The sequence below is a fragment of the Mustela nivalis genome, assembly GCF_964662115.1.
Source record: "Mustela nivalis genome assembly, chromosome: 14".
NCBI lineage: Eukaryota > Metazoa > Chordata > Mammalia > Carnivora > Mustelidae > Mustela > Mustela nivalis.
This window is the reverse complement of record NC_139033.1, coordinates 91794674-91808620: the sequence shown is the minus strand read 5'-3', so window position 1 is coordinate 91808620 and position 13947 is coordinate 91794674. Positions and strand designations below refer to the sequence as shown.

Sequence of the window (13947 nt, the reverse complement as noted above, 5' to 3'; positions counted from 1 at the left end):
ACTCCCTGAGCCTGAGCTCTGGCAGAGAAATAAGTTTCCACCTGCGTATTTAAAGTTAGGTATTTCTGTATTGAACATCACTTCAGGGCTAAGCAAACCAAAGCTTGATGTCATACTTTCCGACAGATCTTTTCAAGTATAGGGTTGCTCTGTTTAAAGTTCCTGGAGCTTTGCTGATAAAATAGCGGGAAATGCAGGTGGGATGCGTGTTACGAGCAGGAGGACTGTGATCAAGGTTACAGGTGAAAAGGGATGGTGGCTAGAAATTCCTGCAGACTTTACAGAATGAGAAGTTTGGCAAGAAACCCGGTCCAATGCCAGTCGTGTGTGGTGCTTCTTTGGTAGCAAGTATACTTACCGTATTGTTTACAAAACAATCATGTCTCTCTCAGCAGTGACTGGATTAAATATTGGGCTATTAATGAATTAAGGTCAGGCATGTTCTGCTGGCTCCCAAAATCATCTCATGTGAGTCTTAGAGTTGACTTTTGATTAATTTCCTGGAACACCCCTCACAGCTCACCCGTCCTCCCCCACCCCCTTAGTCTGGGGATTCTCACTGTGAGTAGGTAGTCCCAGCAAAGCCCAGAATCTAAAACAAAAAAGACCAGTTGGTTCTCTAGTTAGCTTTTCCCTTTGAAGTGGTGATCGAAATGAACACTGGAGAGAATAAAGTTCCACGCCTCCATCTCCACTACAGATTCCAGAATCCTGGAAAGTCATAGAAAAGGGAAAAGAGAACACTGTGAACCTGGTTTCTTCCTTGGAGAGTTTTATCTATTATCACAGACAGCCGGAGCCCAAAGCCATTTGAATCTTCTGGGGGAGGAGGAGGCTGGGGACCGTCATTCTTGGCAAAGGAGCCTGATTGGCTGAGGACAAATGGATTGCTATTTGTCTTCTCTGTTCATAGTAATGATTACAGGCTAGCCATAGTGTTTAGCAACACGGATCTAGCAGGTCAGTAATGACAACTTCATCACTGTCATTAGCGCCTTTTGTTTGCAGTGAACACAAAAAGCTGTTCAGCATTAAGAGAGTGTAGGGAAAGAAAGCAGTGGGGGGGGGGGGGGAGAAGGGAGCCAAAGAGGGAGCCAGGGAATCAAGGTTTGCATACTATTAATACCAGGGAAAAATACCCCTGGGTGTTCCAGTCAGCTCCCTTCAATGGTGAAGGGGCCTCCGTTACGGGACCCAATTTTGGACTCCCTGTTCTTTCTCCGAGAAGAGTAATTGCTCATGTTTATAAAGGCTAATCATTTATGCCCATTTTTGGTTCCTAGAAAAGCCCAAGGGGGATGTTATTTTTGGTAAAGGGTCTTCCTGCTCCAAATGTCTTGACTCTGAATAACTAGTTTCAGTATCTTCTCTCCCATGTCAGGGTAAAATGAAGCAAAACAAACAGAGCGAGGGCCATGACCCTTGTTGGGGACTGTGGATGTCAGGCAAGGTGGCCTTTTTGTGTATCATCTCCTTGGTCTTCTTAACAACCCTGGGATCCAGGTCTTCATACCCACTGTACTAATGAGGAAAATAAAGCACAGAGAGGTAAAATATCAGAGCCCAGCCAGGATTTGAATTTGGTGTGTTTCTTATTCCAAGTTTACCACACCATGCTGAAAACTCACACACACAGACACACACACACACAGACGTGCACGTGTGCGCGAACGCACACCAACCCTCCCCCCTAAACAAAACAAGTACGGGGCCACCAAAATTCTGAACTGAAGCCAGAGGCAAGGTTGAAAATCTCAGTACTTGGAAGGACCACGGAAAAGTGGATAAGATGTATGTATTTATTTCAGGTTCCGATCATGTGAAAGCTTAAGGGATCAAAAGATATACTGAAAGAAATTATATTAATTAAGTCACAAAAATGTGTTACACTTTTTTGGGAACTTGCCCCCTCCCTCCGAGGTGACCTTTGACAAGACATTCTGTGTTCCCATTTTAAGGCCAAAAAAAAAAAAAAAAAGTAGTGGGTAGAAGACGTTAAGTTTGATCTTTGGTTCATGCCAATCTTTGTCTCATTAGTGTATCTTGTTTGTGCTGGCTTCTGCTGCCTGACCAAGCTCCTTTGACTCATACTCCTACCCCTTACATCTCTCTTATCCTTTTCTGGACAACTTTACCAATATCATGCCTTGAATCTTGAGAAATATCTGGTAAAACTGGCCAATTAGGATGGCAGACATAACTGGGAAACAGATGGGGGGGGGTGATGTGGTAATAGAAGGAGGGAGAAAACACAGGAGGGCAGCAGTTCTCATGATGACCAAATGAGGCTGCTTCTGGCTGTGACATTACATTTACTGCCTATAGTGTGACCTGAACCATTTCTGATGAACTCTGTTAACCCTGTAAGCCATCGACAGGACATTTACTCAAATGTTAGTACCGAACTAGGCTCCTGGTGCAACGTGACCAATGGGCATGAATTCAGGGGGATTAAAAAAAATTATTCTCAGTTCAGTCATCTTAGCACTTCCTGGGTGTCCCTGAACAACCACTCCAACCAGCACTCTACATGGGTTCTGAACTGGACTTGTGTGTACCCCCCAGGGGAAAATAAGAAGCAAATGAAAACCTCAGGCTGGGGCGGGTGGTGGTGACCAGACACGGAGACGAGACCGAGACCGAGACCGAGACTGAGACTGAGGATCAGGAAGCTGGAAATTCCCTCCTGCCTTGGTGTTTGGGCTCTCGCTTTTCCACTTCCCTAAATCACCCTTGCCGCGGGCCTGTGCACACAGGGGTGCTCCCAATTGTCTCCTGAACTGATGGTAAAACCACAAGAGCCCGAATTCTAATTCTGGTTCTTAGTGACCACCTTAACATCCAAACTCCAACCTCTCACCTAAGTGCAAGGGAGCGGTGACCACCCTGACCCCCCATCAGGGGGCTCCCTAAGGGCAGCTCCCGCGGGAGCTCTCACCGCCCACTCCACCCCCACTTTGCCCCGCTAGGCATGAGACGAACAACTTTCTCCAGCTTTTAGGTTTCTCCGGGCTGTTCAGCGGGGCTGGTGGGGGTCAGGAACAAGGCTTGGGGGGCCGGCCGGTTGGGTGCTGTTCCAGGGCGGCCTAGAACCACAGCTTTGGTATCCTCTGCAGGGACAGGTGGGGCACGCGCTTTTCTGGGGTTGCCCCAGGCCTCCCGCAGGAATGCTGATTGACGCTGTCGGGTTTGAGAACTAGCGTGTTCACGGCGCGGACGGCTCCCCGCTGCCCCCCTGGGTGCTGGGCGTCGGGTCCAGCGCACCCTCGGGCCGGCAGGGGTCCGGGGGAGAGGGGGCGTGAGCGCGCCGGGAGCTGGGGGCGGGAAGTGGGGAGGAGGAGGAGAAGGAGGAGGAGGAGAAGGAGGAGGAGGAGGAGAGGAAGTCCCCCGTGGCCACCCCTAGGGGAGGGCGGGACGGTGCCCGCGGGCGCTCGGTCAGGAGGCTAGGGGTGGCCGGCAGGGCAGCTCCGCCCGCGCGCGGAGGGGCTCGGACCGCCGGGCGCGCGCTCCCCGCCGACCCCCGGCCGAAGGGGCGGGGGCGGCGGCGCGTGCGCGGGGCGGCGGGCGCGCGCGCAGGGGGGCGGGGTGGGGCGGCGCGCGGCGACCCCGGCGGGCGCGAGTCTCCGGCGCGCGCGGGGTGCCGAGCGGGGCGCGAGGGCGCGCGGGCGGGAGCGCGCGGGGGGGCTGCCCCGGGGCGGCCCCCCCACGTCGGGGCGCGGCGGGCGGCGGCGGCGGGAGCGCGTCCCGTCCGGGTCCCGAGGAGCCGCCGCCGCCGCCGCCGCCGCCGCTCGCCAACATGGCGGACCTCGAGGCCGTGCTGGCCGATGTCAGCTACCTGATGGCGATGGAGAAGAGCAAGGCGACCCCGGCCGCCCGCGCCAGCAAGAAGATTGTGCTGCCAGAGCCCAGGTACCGGCCGCCGGGGCCCGCGCCGCCCCCCGCGCCTCCGCCCCTCGCGGCCGCCAGCGACCCCCTGCGTCCGGGAGGGTCTGGCGCTCGGCCTCAGCCGTTCCCCACCAACCGGCCTCGCCGTTTCTGTCTCTGAAATGGGCCTCAGAGGGCTGCTGGGGGAACTCCAGCTGAGAGCGCCCCAGAGTGCCCAGCGCAGCGCCTGGAGCGCAGGAGCGCCCCAGCAACGAGCTACGGGGATGTGGTTGTGACTTGGCTGGACCAGCTCCATCCCTGTCGCTCCTTCCTGTCCCATCCCCGTCTCTGGGTCCGGTTCCATCCCTAGGGTCGTCAGTGCTCCTCTGCCATGGTTCCTTCCTGCCCCGTGCCTGCTCTTCCAGCCGCATCCCTGTCCCTTTTGCCCCTTCTCTGTCACCCCTCCAGCTCCATCCTTTATGGGCCCCTTCTAACCCGTGCCTCTGGCTCCCCAGGTCTGCATTCTGGTCGTTTCTTCTTTGGTTCCTGCTGCCCCTTTTTGCCAACTGCGTCCTCTCCTCAGCTCACCGTGGGTTCTTTGGCTGGGGAGTGCAGGCTCCTTGCCTTTTGTCCCAGGTACTTAAAGTCCAGTTTTCCATGCTTACTCTTCCTGAGGTCCGTTTTACTCAGCTTCTTATCCTTTCCTTTCCTATTTTGTGCCCCCAGGCAGTGATGAGTGGCTTGTGACCCACACAGTTTTCTTTTTGCTGCTAAGCGGCTTTCCCTAACTTGCAGATCCCCTGGTGGTACTTTATTAAAAGGTTGAAATGGGATTCACTTTAAACGCACGTTGGTTGATTGATTCCAGACAGGAATTTGTTGTTTAAAAGACCAGAGAAGAGCCCGATTGAATTGTCAAGGGGTTTGGTGAGGGCCATACCAAGTTGTGATTTTATATCGCATATGATTTATTATGGATGGAACTAGTTAAAGACTTCAGTGGTTCATGTCATTAGCACCAGCCTAGAAAAGATCGTTCATCAGATTAATAGAGTTTCAAACAGTGTATCAAAGGATTAGGGTTGGATTTTCCCCCCTTAGCTTCTTTTCTAATTAACACCATCATGAGTTGTACAGTGAATGTGCTAACTAGCTCTTGGTAGAATTGTTGATAAAGGATGGCATCTTCTGTATGGTGAATCGGAAACCATGCAGTTTTATAAAATATTAGAATCTAAACCAAAGCTATTCTCCGTTGAAAGCATTAGTGTTTCAAGCACTATACACCCAAGATTGCTTAAATTGTTATCTTGACATAAGAAAAAAATATATATTTATTTTAATTCTAAGTGATCTCCAGATGATTCTTACAAGTCCATTCATGACCCTGAACCCTAAGACAGAAAATATCAGTCCCTTTCAGTCAGTTGTGAAGAGCCAAATTGTGTAAGTGAATGCATGCTGTCTTGCCTGCCCTTTTTGTTAGCCCCATGCATCTTGTTGGGTTTGCAGGGTGTGCTCTTTGATAAAGAATGTCAAACAGGGAAAATCAAGGAAGAGTACAGACCTTTTGGAGGGTTGTGAAATTAACACTTCGATTCCAGAGTCCAACATATCGGAATGAAGCTCACTGAAAATCAGTGCTGTTTGAAATTTCTGGCAAATTGGAAGCTACGTAAAACAAGAACCCCCAAACCCAACCTGAATTTCATTTTTAAAAAACTGCATTTCTATGAATGTTCTATTCAATGCTTAATTCCTTTTTTTCTTTTGCCTTTTCTACTCTTCATAAAGGGCAGGGAGTCCTAAATATATAGTGTCTCTCTATATAAAATCGACAAATCTTAACTCATCGGCAGTTTTGGGGTATGATATATAATATTAAAATTAGGAACTTCTGTTCTTTTTTTTTCTTTTCGTGTTTTTAACTTAATATGACTTCTGCTTTTTTAGTGTCACTCTTGAGAACATACTTATATCTTTAGGATATTCACTTCCTTGTATGAATGCCTTTGTTTTTCAGTGGCATTCTTTGGTAATGCTTTCTGTTAAGGCAGAACTGGAAGATGGTGAACATATTTCTCATGACATTTTAGAATTGAGAAATATTAAGAGGAGAGTAATTTTAGGAAACAGCTCTTAGTAATTATTATTCTGTTGCTTTTTTAAAAAAATAGATTCTTAAATTAGCTTATTGGAGCCTCCTCCAAGGATTCTAATTTGTTTTGTATTTATCTCAGTGGCTTTGGTTTTAGTTTTGTAATGTGACCGTTTACATAGTTAACAGCCACTCCTCGTGCTGCTCTGTTAGGATTATGTCACATTGAGATTTTCAAGTAAAACATCTCAAAGATTTTTATCTACGGAGGATAGCAGGTAGTGGCCTGCCTGCTGGATTTTGGGGCAGGGGTGGTTGGTTGGGGGGATTTGTCAGTATGGTAAGAAAGTTAATTTTCATATCGGCTGGCAAGACTAATATGATTCGCCTTGCTGGTAAAGGATCGTGGTTAAATAGGTTCTGATAAGAGTTTCTCTTTCAGCTGCATTTTGGAGTGAACCTTGTGATCACCAGTGTTTGGTGCTCTTGAAAAAGATGTTTAGATTTGTATTTTTAGTATCTGAATGAGGCGCATAACACTTGCCATTGGCCCATCCGTAGTGAGGATTTCTTTCCAGTCTGATTATTCGAAATCACTGGGGTAAATGCTATATGCTTCCTCCTTTTAGTTGCTTTGCCTCTTAACATAGTTTTGAGCAGAAAAGCAACAGGACTACATAATCTCTAGCGAATTTTAATGAAATGCTGGGTCTGCCATCCCCTGCCTATCTACAGGAGACTCTCAGAAGATGGAACATTCCGCCCCGGGGCGATTTTGCTCCTCTGCGATAGCGAGAGGCAACCATTTTGTTATGTTGACACATTATTTAATTAACTGAACCGATGAGTGTAAATCCTGTAACAGCTGATTACATAGCTGCTTCAGTTTACTGAAACATTTATTGAGCTAATGTAGCTGATAATGGGATCTGTTGGGAATACTAACCCATGACCCATGGGTTCACTGTGCAGATCCAGTTAGAAATATGAGCATTCAGATGTGCATGCCCGTTACCCTACGCCATGTGAGGAAAGACGTCCTTTCATTTAATAGAGGCTAATCCATAAGCGAAGACCCACAGAGGGTCAGCATTTTAAAGCCGTGGATCATCGAGACCATGTGCACTTGAGGCTTGTTGCTTCTTAACCTTTTCCAAAGAGAATGAAATTTGGTTGACTTGGAGTCACAAGGAGTTGAAAGAGGTTGAGTAACATGAACTTGACCTGTCCCCTGCATCTTATGTCCCTGTAGGGGACATTTACAATCTTGGATCATTAATTGCAAAGCTTGTCCTTTCAAAGTATTCATATAGTATGATAGGACGTTCTGAAAACAACATTTGCAGGATTCTTTGTAACTTACCTGGAGTATTTAGAATATCCTTAAGGCCATCTGGGACACCTTTTATTACGTGACTTCGGTAGGTGGTTGTAGAGCTGTTTCTCCGAGACAGACCTGGGAATGCCATGATGGACCCGTCCACAGCCTTGTCCTTCAAGGGGCTTGTGCAGTCTAGTGGGAAATACACAATTGGTTCAAGAAAGATGTTTACTTTCAAGTGCAGTTTCTTGAAGGTTCTGTTTGACCACAGACAAGTGGTATTGGGATGGCTTTCATGATTCTATCATCAGAGAACTCATGTTTGCCAAGTGTTTTTACAATGATTTGTTAGTTATTCCCTTTGAGGAGCTATCTAGCCATAGTATCCATAGGAACATGGTAATAGTGTACTTCCTTTTTGTAAAACTATCAAGTGGAATTGATCTTGAAAAGTAACTTCGTTTCCTTCTTTTGTGGGAGTGGGGTTTCTTCAGTAAATTCCCTAACTCCAATCCGTGAGTGGTGGTTGGTGGCTCTGAGCTAGTCCTCTCTGTTTTGGTTGTAGGGGATTCTATGTCCCCTTGCCCCCTAGCTTTGAAGTTGAAAAGTCAATGATGAAAGAATGAACAGTCAGGAAAAAAGTGTTCTTTGTGGTTGGGAGGAGTATTTCTATGTATAAGATGGTGGCGGTGTTCTTGCCTCTTTTCCACTACAGTACACACATTCAGAATATAATTTGTTCTGACCTTTTTGTTATTATTTCATGCTTGGTTCAGAGTCAGTTTGTGCCAGTGACTTGAAGACTCCAGTGCTGTGCGTAGTTGTCAGTTCTTAGAAATAGATGTTTCAGTGCAATCAGCTTTGGGCCTAGAACTAGCTGCCTAAAACATTGTGCAATGTTTTGAATCGAGAGCCCAGTGGGTCTCTGCGGTTCAGGCAGTCCCGGTTTGTAGGTGCAATGTGTTCTTAGAGGCAGTGTCTTAACGGTGCTTTCCAGCATGCTCAATTTGGTTTTGTCCAACATGTGTTTGGACAAGACTGGGGCTATTGGTTGGATAGGGCGTCAGGGCTCGAAGCAGGGAAGTGTAGGTCTTTATCTGACAGCGAGTGGCAAAGCAGAGTAGGAAAGCTCAAAGTTGTGGAGAGCAGGATGCTTGGGGTCCCTGCAGCCCTGATAAGGGAAAGACAAGTTTTACTTCCATGAACTAGGACTAGAACAACTACCATGTACGGAGAGCTTGCCCTCTCCCAGGGCACTTTGCAGAACGAGTGCCATTTGTGCCCCACCGGTGTGCTGCCTGGTAAGTAGTGGCAGCCTCTACCCAGGTGACAGCCAAAAAGCAGCCCAGGTGTAGTTAAGCCCTGATTGCCCAGAATCTGGGTTCCTGCCTCCTTTCTGTGCCATGGGGCCAGGAGGAATAAGGAGCAACCCTCATCTCTTCTTTTGCAAGGAACAGACAACACAGTGATACTTCTGCATTTGGGGAAAGTATATTTTATGGGCTATGTGGATGAGCTACTGGTGCAGCATCTGAAAAAGTCATGACTGTCCTCAGAGACTGACAGAGAACAGCCATTCCTCTGGGACCTGGGAAGGCGGTAATTATGACTAAGTGAATAAGCAGTTTCTTCCTTATTTCCCATGAGGAGCTGGAGGGTTAAATGCCTGTTCTGTTCGACATAAGAAGTGCAACCTTGCCTCTGAGAAATTTTGTAGAACAGATTGCCTCAGTACCCCTCCCTGCCCCTCCCACCCCAAACAGGATTTTTATGTGCGTTATTATTTAGAAAAAAGAGCAGCCCCTGTCTTTCTGCACCCACCCACCCAGAAATTTCCATCTTGGGGAAAAGGGTAAAGGGGTGAAACAATATTTTTGACTTTATCTGCAATAAAAAAATCACTTTCTCTATCACAACAATCCTCCTTTGTTAATTCTCCGAGTGTTTGAGGAATGCTGAAAATTTTGATGCAAACAGGTTGTGTAAGTGGGATGGTCTCCTCTGTCCTTATCCTTCTCTGGATGTTGGCAGTGAGGGAATGGAGACCATGGGCCAGGCAACTTTCACTCCATCGTTGTGAAATCATTTGTGTGTTCAGAAACTTCTGTGCTAACTAGACTGGATATCTCTGGACCTGCTTCTGCTCCTACTGTTTCTCACATCTTTATTCTTTTCTATTTTTGCCATTGATCAGCGTTTACAACCCCTGGGCCTTTCTTGACTGTTCTGTGGGTCTAAAATAAAATGCAGGGGGAGAAGTAATACCTTGGCTTCCCATAGCTTGTAAATGTTTCCTTTAATTTTGGAAGTCTTCTTCTGGGTCATCTGTGCTTCAGCATGGACCATCTGCAGACTGTAGAACTTTCTATATAGGGTGGTATATAGAGAGGACAGTGAACATTACTTTACTGTTCATTTACTCTGTGATTGGTGTTTTGTGGCTGTCAGCCTCGACCCAGCCTTGGACCTGTGCTCTTGTTTGCTGCCATTTCCTGCTTCCGGGGTCTCAGGAGTAGGAAGTGGTAATTATATGAAAGTCCCTAGGCCAGAGCTTCATCCTTGGTGAACTTGGAGGTCACTTGTTACATCCCTGGGTCCTCTCTACTACCTGCTCTATTATGATAAAGTTTGAGATCAGGAACCAGGAACTATGGACCTGATTCTACTGGCAACTTGCCAAGTGCCCTGGGTAAGTCACTTAAATTCTGTCTGTACAAGACGTATCTTTTAATTTTTGATCACAAAATGCCCTCCCCCCATCTGTCTCTTGTGACCATTTTTTATCCACCCAGTATAGTTGTAAACAAGAGAGAACATTAATTGCAAACATTGGTAACTCAGAAGAAGAGTGGATAAAAGAGTGATTTTTCTTTTATTTACACCGTAGGTAATTGCTGAAGGGATTATATGTAGCATGAAATGTGGCACCTTAAGAAAGTACATAATAGTAGTAGATATAAAGCAGCATTGCGTGGAACCCCCTGGGTCATGTGCTCTGAGGAGGCAAGCTTGGGAGACAGGACTTCTGAAAAGTTGGTTTGTTGGCCCAGGCAGCAAAGAGCAATTGTTGACCCTTAGACACATAAGTAAGTGAGTTTCCCAGATTTCTTCCAAGTTTTCTCCCTCTAGCGTTGTGGTGGCACTGTGTGTCAAGAACCTTGTACACGTGATGCCTCACTCAGTTCTTTTTCTTTCTTTTTTCCCTCCTTCCCTTACTTCCCCCCTCTACCATCCTCTTTTTCTTCCTTCCATCCACCCACCCATCCATCCATCCATCCATCCCTCCGTCCATCCATCCTTTCATCCACCCATCCTTCCATCTATTCTTCCTTCCTTTGGTCCATCCATCCTTCCATACTTCCATCCTTTTTTTCTTCAATTCATCCATCCATCTGTCCTTTCCTTCCATCCTTCCATCCATCCATCCATCTATCCCGCCCCCCCATCCATCCATCTTTCCATTAATCCAATCATCTATCCATCAGGCTCTGGTCTATGTTGGCCTTAGTACATAGCACTAATAAGCATGCTGCTCTTAAATACAGATAACTAAGCAATTAGAAGAGTTAACTCCTCCTTTAGAAGTCTTTGCTTCAGTAAAATGAACCAAAAATCATAGCCTAAAAGCAGCTAGCTTCAGTGTGTTGAGCATAAGGTGATTCATTTCATTGTTCCTTAGATAGTAAGAGATTGCATGTTAATAACATAGCTTTGTAGTATCTCATGTTTGAAAAGATCTTGGAGGGCATCCAGTTCAGTCATGCACTGAATGGGTGACGTCCCTGTCTGACAGCCAGGCAGGGTCATCTTTGAGGAACATCTTTGGAAGCTCTGTGGTGTTAGAAAGCTCTCTTGCAGTTCATTCTGTGAGCTGATCTTTTGCTGTCCTTTGTGGTTATGCAAAACAAGTTTAATCCCTTGCAAAAAGGACAGGTTTTCCAGTATCTGAAGGCAGTTCTGTTATCCCACAGTGACTTTCCTGGGAAGCTGCCCCCCCCCACCCCCATTCCTTTAGTCACTACCCAAATCTAGCTGAAGTCTGCATGTGCTCTTTGTAATCTCTGCTTATCAGTTTGAACATTACCCGGCTAAATGAGAATACTAAAATTTACAAAGATACCTGTAAAATTACTATAGTTAATTCGGTGATGGCAAAGCTAGTGAAAAATCTTATTTCAAGTGTATGTGTGAGTCTCTCTAAAGTTCCGTTATGGGGAGGACATTTCTCATTCCTCCAGTGATTTAACATTCATTACGTGAGTTTGATTAGGGGATTAACATTTCCACTAAATCCGAATTTGGAAGCTGGAATGGGTTACATGTGTATTATGACAGTGACTGCCACTTGCCAAGGGCTAAGTAAGTTCCAGGCCCTGTATACGTTTTAGATAAGTATAGGCTAAAATATTTTAGGAAGAGAATGAGCTTTAATCATGCTGCAAGAGTCTTTTTCTGAGGATTTTAGGGCTTATGTTTCATATATTCAAAAACTTACACCTACAACTCCATTAGGAGTTTGCTGGGGAAAGCAGTGATGGTCTACGTGCTCAGCAGTGAAACGACTATAGAACAGGCTCTCGACTATAGAACAGGCTCTCGGTATTTGTGCTTTGTGTCATGAAGTCAGTCCATTGTTCTTTGTTATCTCCCTGGAAAGATCACTCTGGTTGTATTTTCAGGTTACTCTAAATGTTCTGTATCTGCATTGCGTTTGATAAGGGCTTAAGTTAAAAATGAACTTGGACTTAGATGGGAAGGCATTTACACAGCTGTTGAGTCCTGCAGGCTTTCATTTTGCATTGTGAATGTTCTAAAGCTGAGATGACATTTCAGATGTATCTTCTTTTAAAGACGTGATACTTTTGCTATTTGATTGGGAGGGGGTGGTAGGCAAGGTGCTCAGATGCCATTTAGAAGCAGAACTAACTCCAACAGGCAAGGTCAAGGGATTTTCGTATTCATCTTTCCTTCTTCCCTTAACTGTGTTTACTATTTCTTTTCTTGTAAGGACACCCTAATTACGTGGCGGCTCTTGTCCTCCTGACATTAAGTATAGAATAGAGTGTAAAGCTTTTGTGCTGTCTTCTGTGCTCCATTTAGGACTTGCTTCCTTCTCTTTGGTTGCCACCAGCAGTAGAGGAAAGCTGATTATTTATGCAGAATGTCACAACTAGAACTGGCCTAGAAGGGGAAGGTGTTTTGTGCACATTAGCAGTTTCTAAGTCATGCATGAGAGCGGATATACTTAGGTTCATGATCTCCCCCACGCCCCCCCCCAAAGAAGTGTGACAGTTTTTGTGGTCACGGATTTCTTAGGGTTCAATCTTAGGGTTTTTTTATTCCATAAGGAAAGCCAGCCAGTGTCTCTGTGTCTCTGTCTTTTCAGTAAAGGGCCCTTCTTATTGGGGAACAGGTGTTCAAAATATTAAAAAAAAAAAAAAAAAAAGATCAGGTTGTGCTGTAAGAAAAGCTTATGTTTTCCTGGGCATTTTGTGCTGGAAAAGTTTAATGAGGTAGATGGTGGAAATCCTTCATGTGAGATTAGAATTTGAGGTCAAACGCTGTGGTCTGTGGTTATCTCATGACCATCTAGGGATCTAGGGGTAGGGCCTGTGACGGTGCAACAGACAGAAACAGCAAGACTCTTTGGAAGTGCCTCAGTGATTCCAACCTTCTCCTCTTTGGAAGCTCTCTCCAGAACCGGGGCGTGACTTGGGTCAATACTGAAACGACCATGATGGGGATCCGCTTGCTGGACTTAATGTTTAGATCTGTATGTGTCTATGGTGACATTTGATCATTTATTTCATATTTATTTGATAGGTTTGCTTGAGAGTAAAAAGAAAAAACCTCACTAATATTTGTATGCAGTGCTTTATATTTTTACATGTATATTCTGTTTTTAGTTTTTACGATTATCCTCTATATTAGGTAGAAATTTGAAAAAGCAAAAGAAAATGCTCCAGAGCTTTCTCGGTTTGGGCTGTCTCCCTAGACACGAATGTCTTTCCTGTGGTCTCTGGGACAGCCCTCAGCCATTCAGGCCCAGAAACTAGGCTCACTGCATTGAGCATATCTGTGTCTTACAGTAAAATGCATGTCAATCATCCCAGTCTGCCTGGCTAACCCATGTTTTCCCTCTTGCCCAGTGGTTCTTATTTTATAGTTAAAGACCCTTTTGAGGATCTGATGAAGCTAGAGGCTCCCACTCCCCCACAATGCACTAATTCACCTAGTAGATCCATCTGAAAATTCAAACTAACTAGAATATCAAATTGACTACTTTATGCTCAGCACTAATCCCCCAGGAGCCCAGATACCTGAAGGTTGTGTGATCAGAGCATTCTGTCCTAGGGGTTTTCCTCATGGAAATGTACTGTTCTGCAGAAGGTAGTGCAGCCCGCATGGGCTTGTGGCCTGAAGGGTCAGAAGGGTCTAGCCTGCGACTCATCAGTTTCAGTAGCTGGAACCAAGTCCCTTCTCCATGGGGTGGCCTTATGCCGGCTGTTCGGTACTTGAATTCCCTGGCAGTGACTGCTTCTGTGATGACCTGTCCTTCCTGTTCTCACTGGGGGGCAGATCTCCTCTGGTTCTGGTAATGCAGTGACTGAAGCCACAGCCAGGGATGGCCAGCCCCGGAAAAGTCTGGCATTTCTCTGCCCTT

At 46.2% G+C, this 13947-nt stretch overlaps 1 protein-coding gene and 1 long non-coding RNA gene across 7 annotated transcripts in view; one reads left to right on the top strand and one right to left on the bottom strand.

Annotated features, from left to right (window-relative positions):
* Positions 1 to 475: 475 nt before the first annotated feature.
* On the bottom strand, positions 476 to 3929 carry LOC309847912. Its single transcript, XR_014302717.1, has 3 exons — positions 3836 to 3929; positions 1434 to 1521; positions 476 to 711 (listed from the first exon to the last, which is right to left on the bottom strand). It is a non-coding gene; the product is annotated as an uncharacterized lncRNA (long non-coding RNA).
* The window catches only part of GRK3 (G protein-coupled receptor kinase 3), a 118368-nt gene continuing 107420 nt past the window's right edge, over positions 3000 to 13947 (top strand). Inside the window, exon 1 of one of the 6 annotated variants that reach the window (XM_082698797.1) lies at positions 3000 to 3122. Coding sequence is in view for 1 of the 6 variants with exons in the window: in XM_082698793.1 (XP_082554919.1) it covers positions 3797 to 3909 (113 nt within the window). In the remaining 5 variants the exon portion in view is untranslated. Of the gene's footprint in view, positions 3123 to 3667; positions 3910 to 9833; positions 9973 to 13947 lie in introns of those variants that run through there. The other 5 variants (XM_082698795.1, XM_082698793.1, XM_082698792.1 and 2 more) reach the window with 5 other exon arrangements.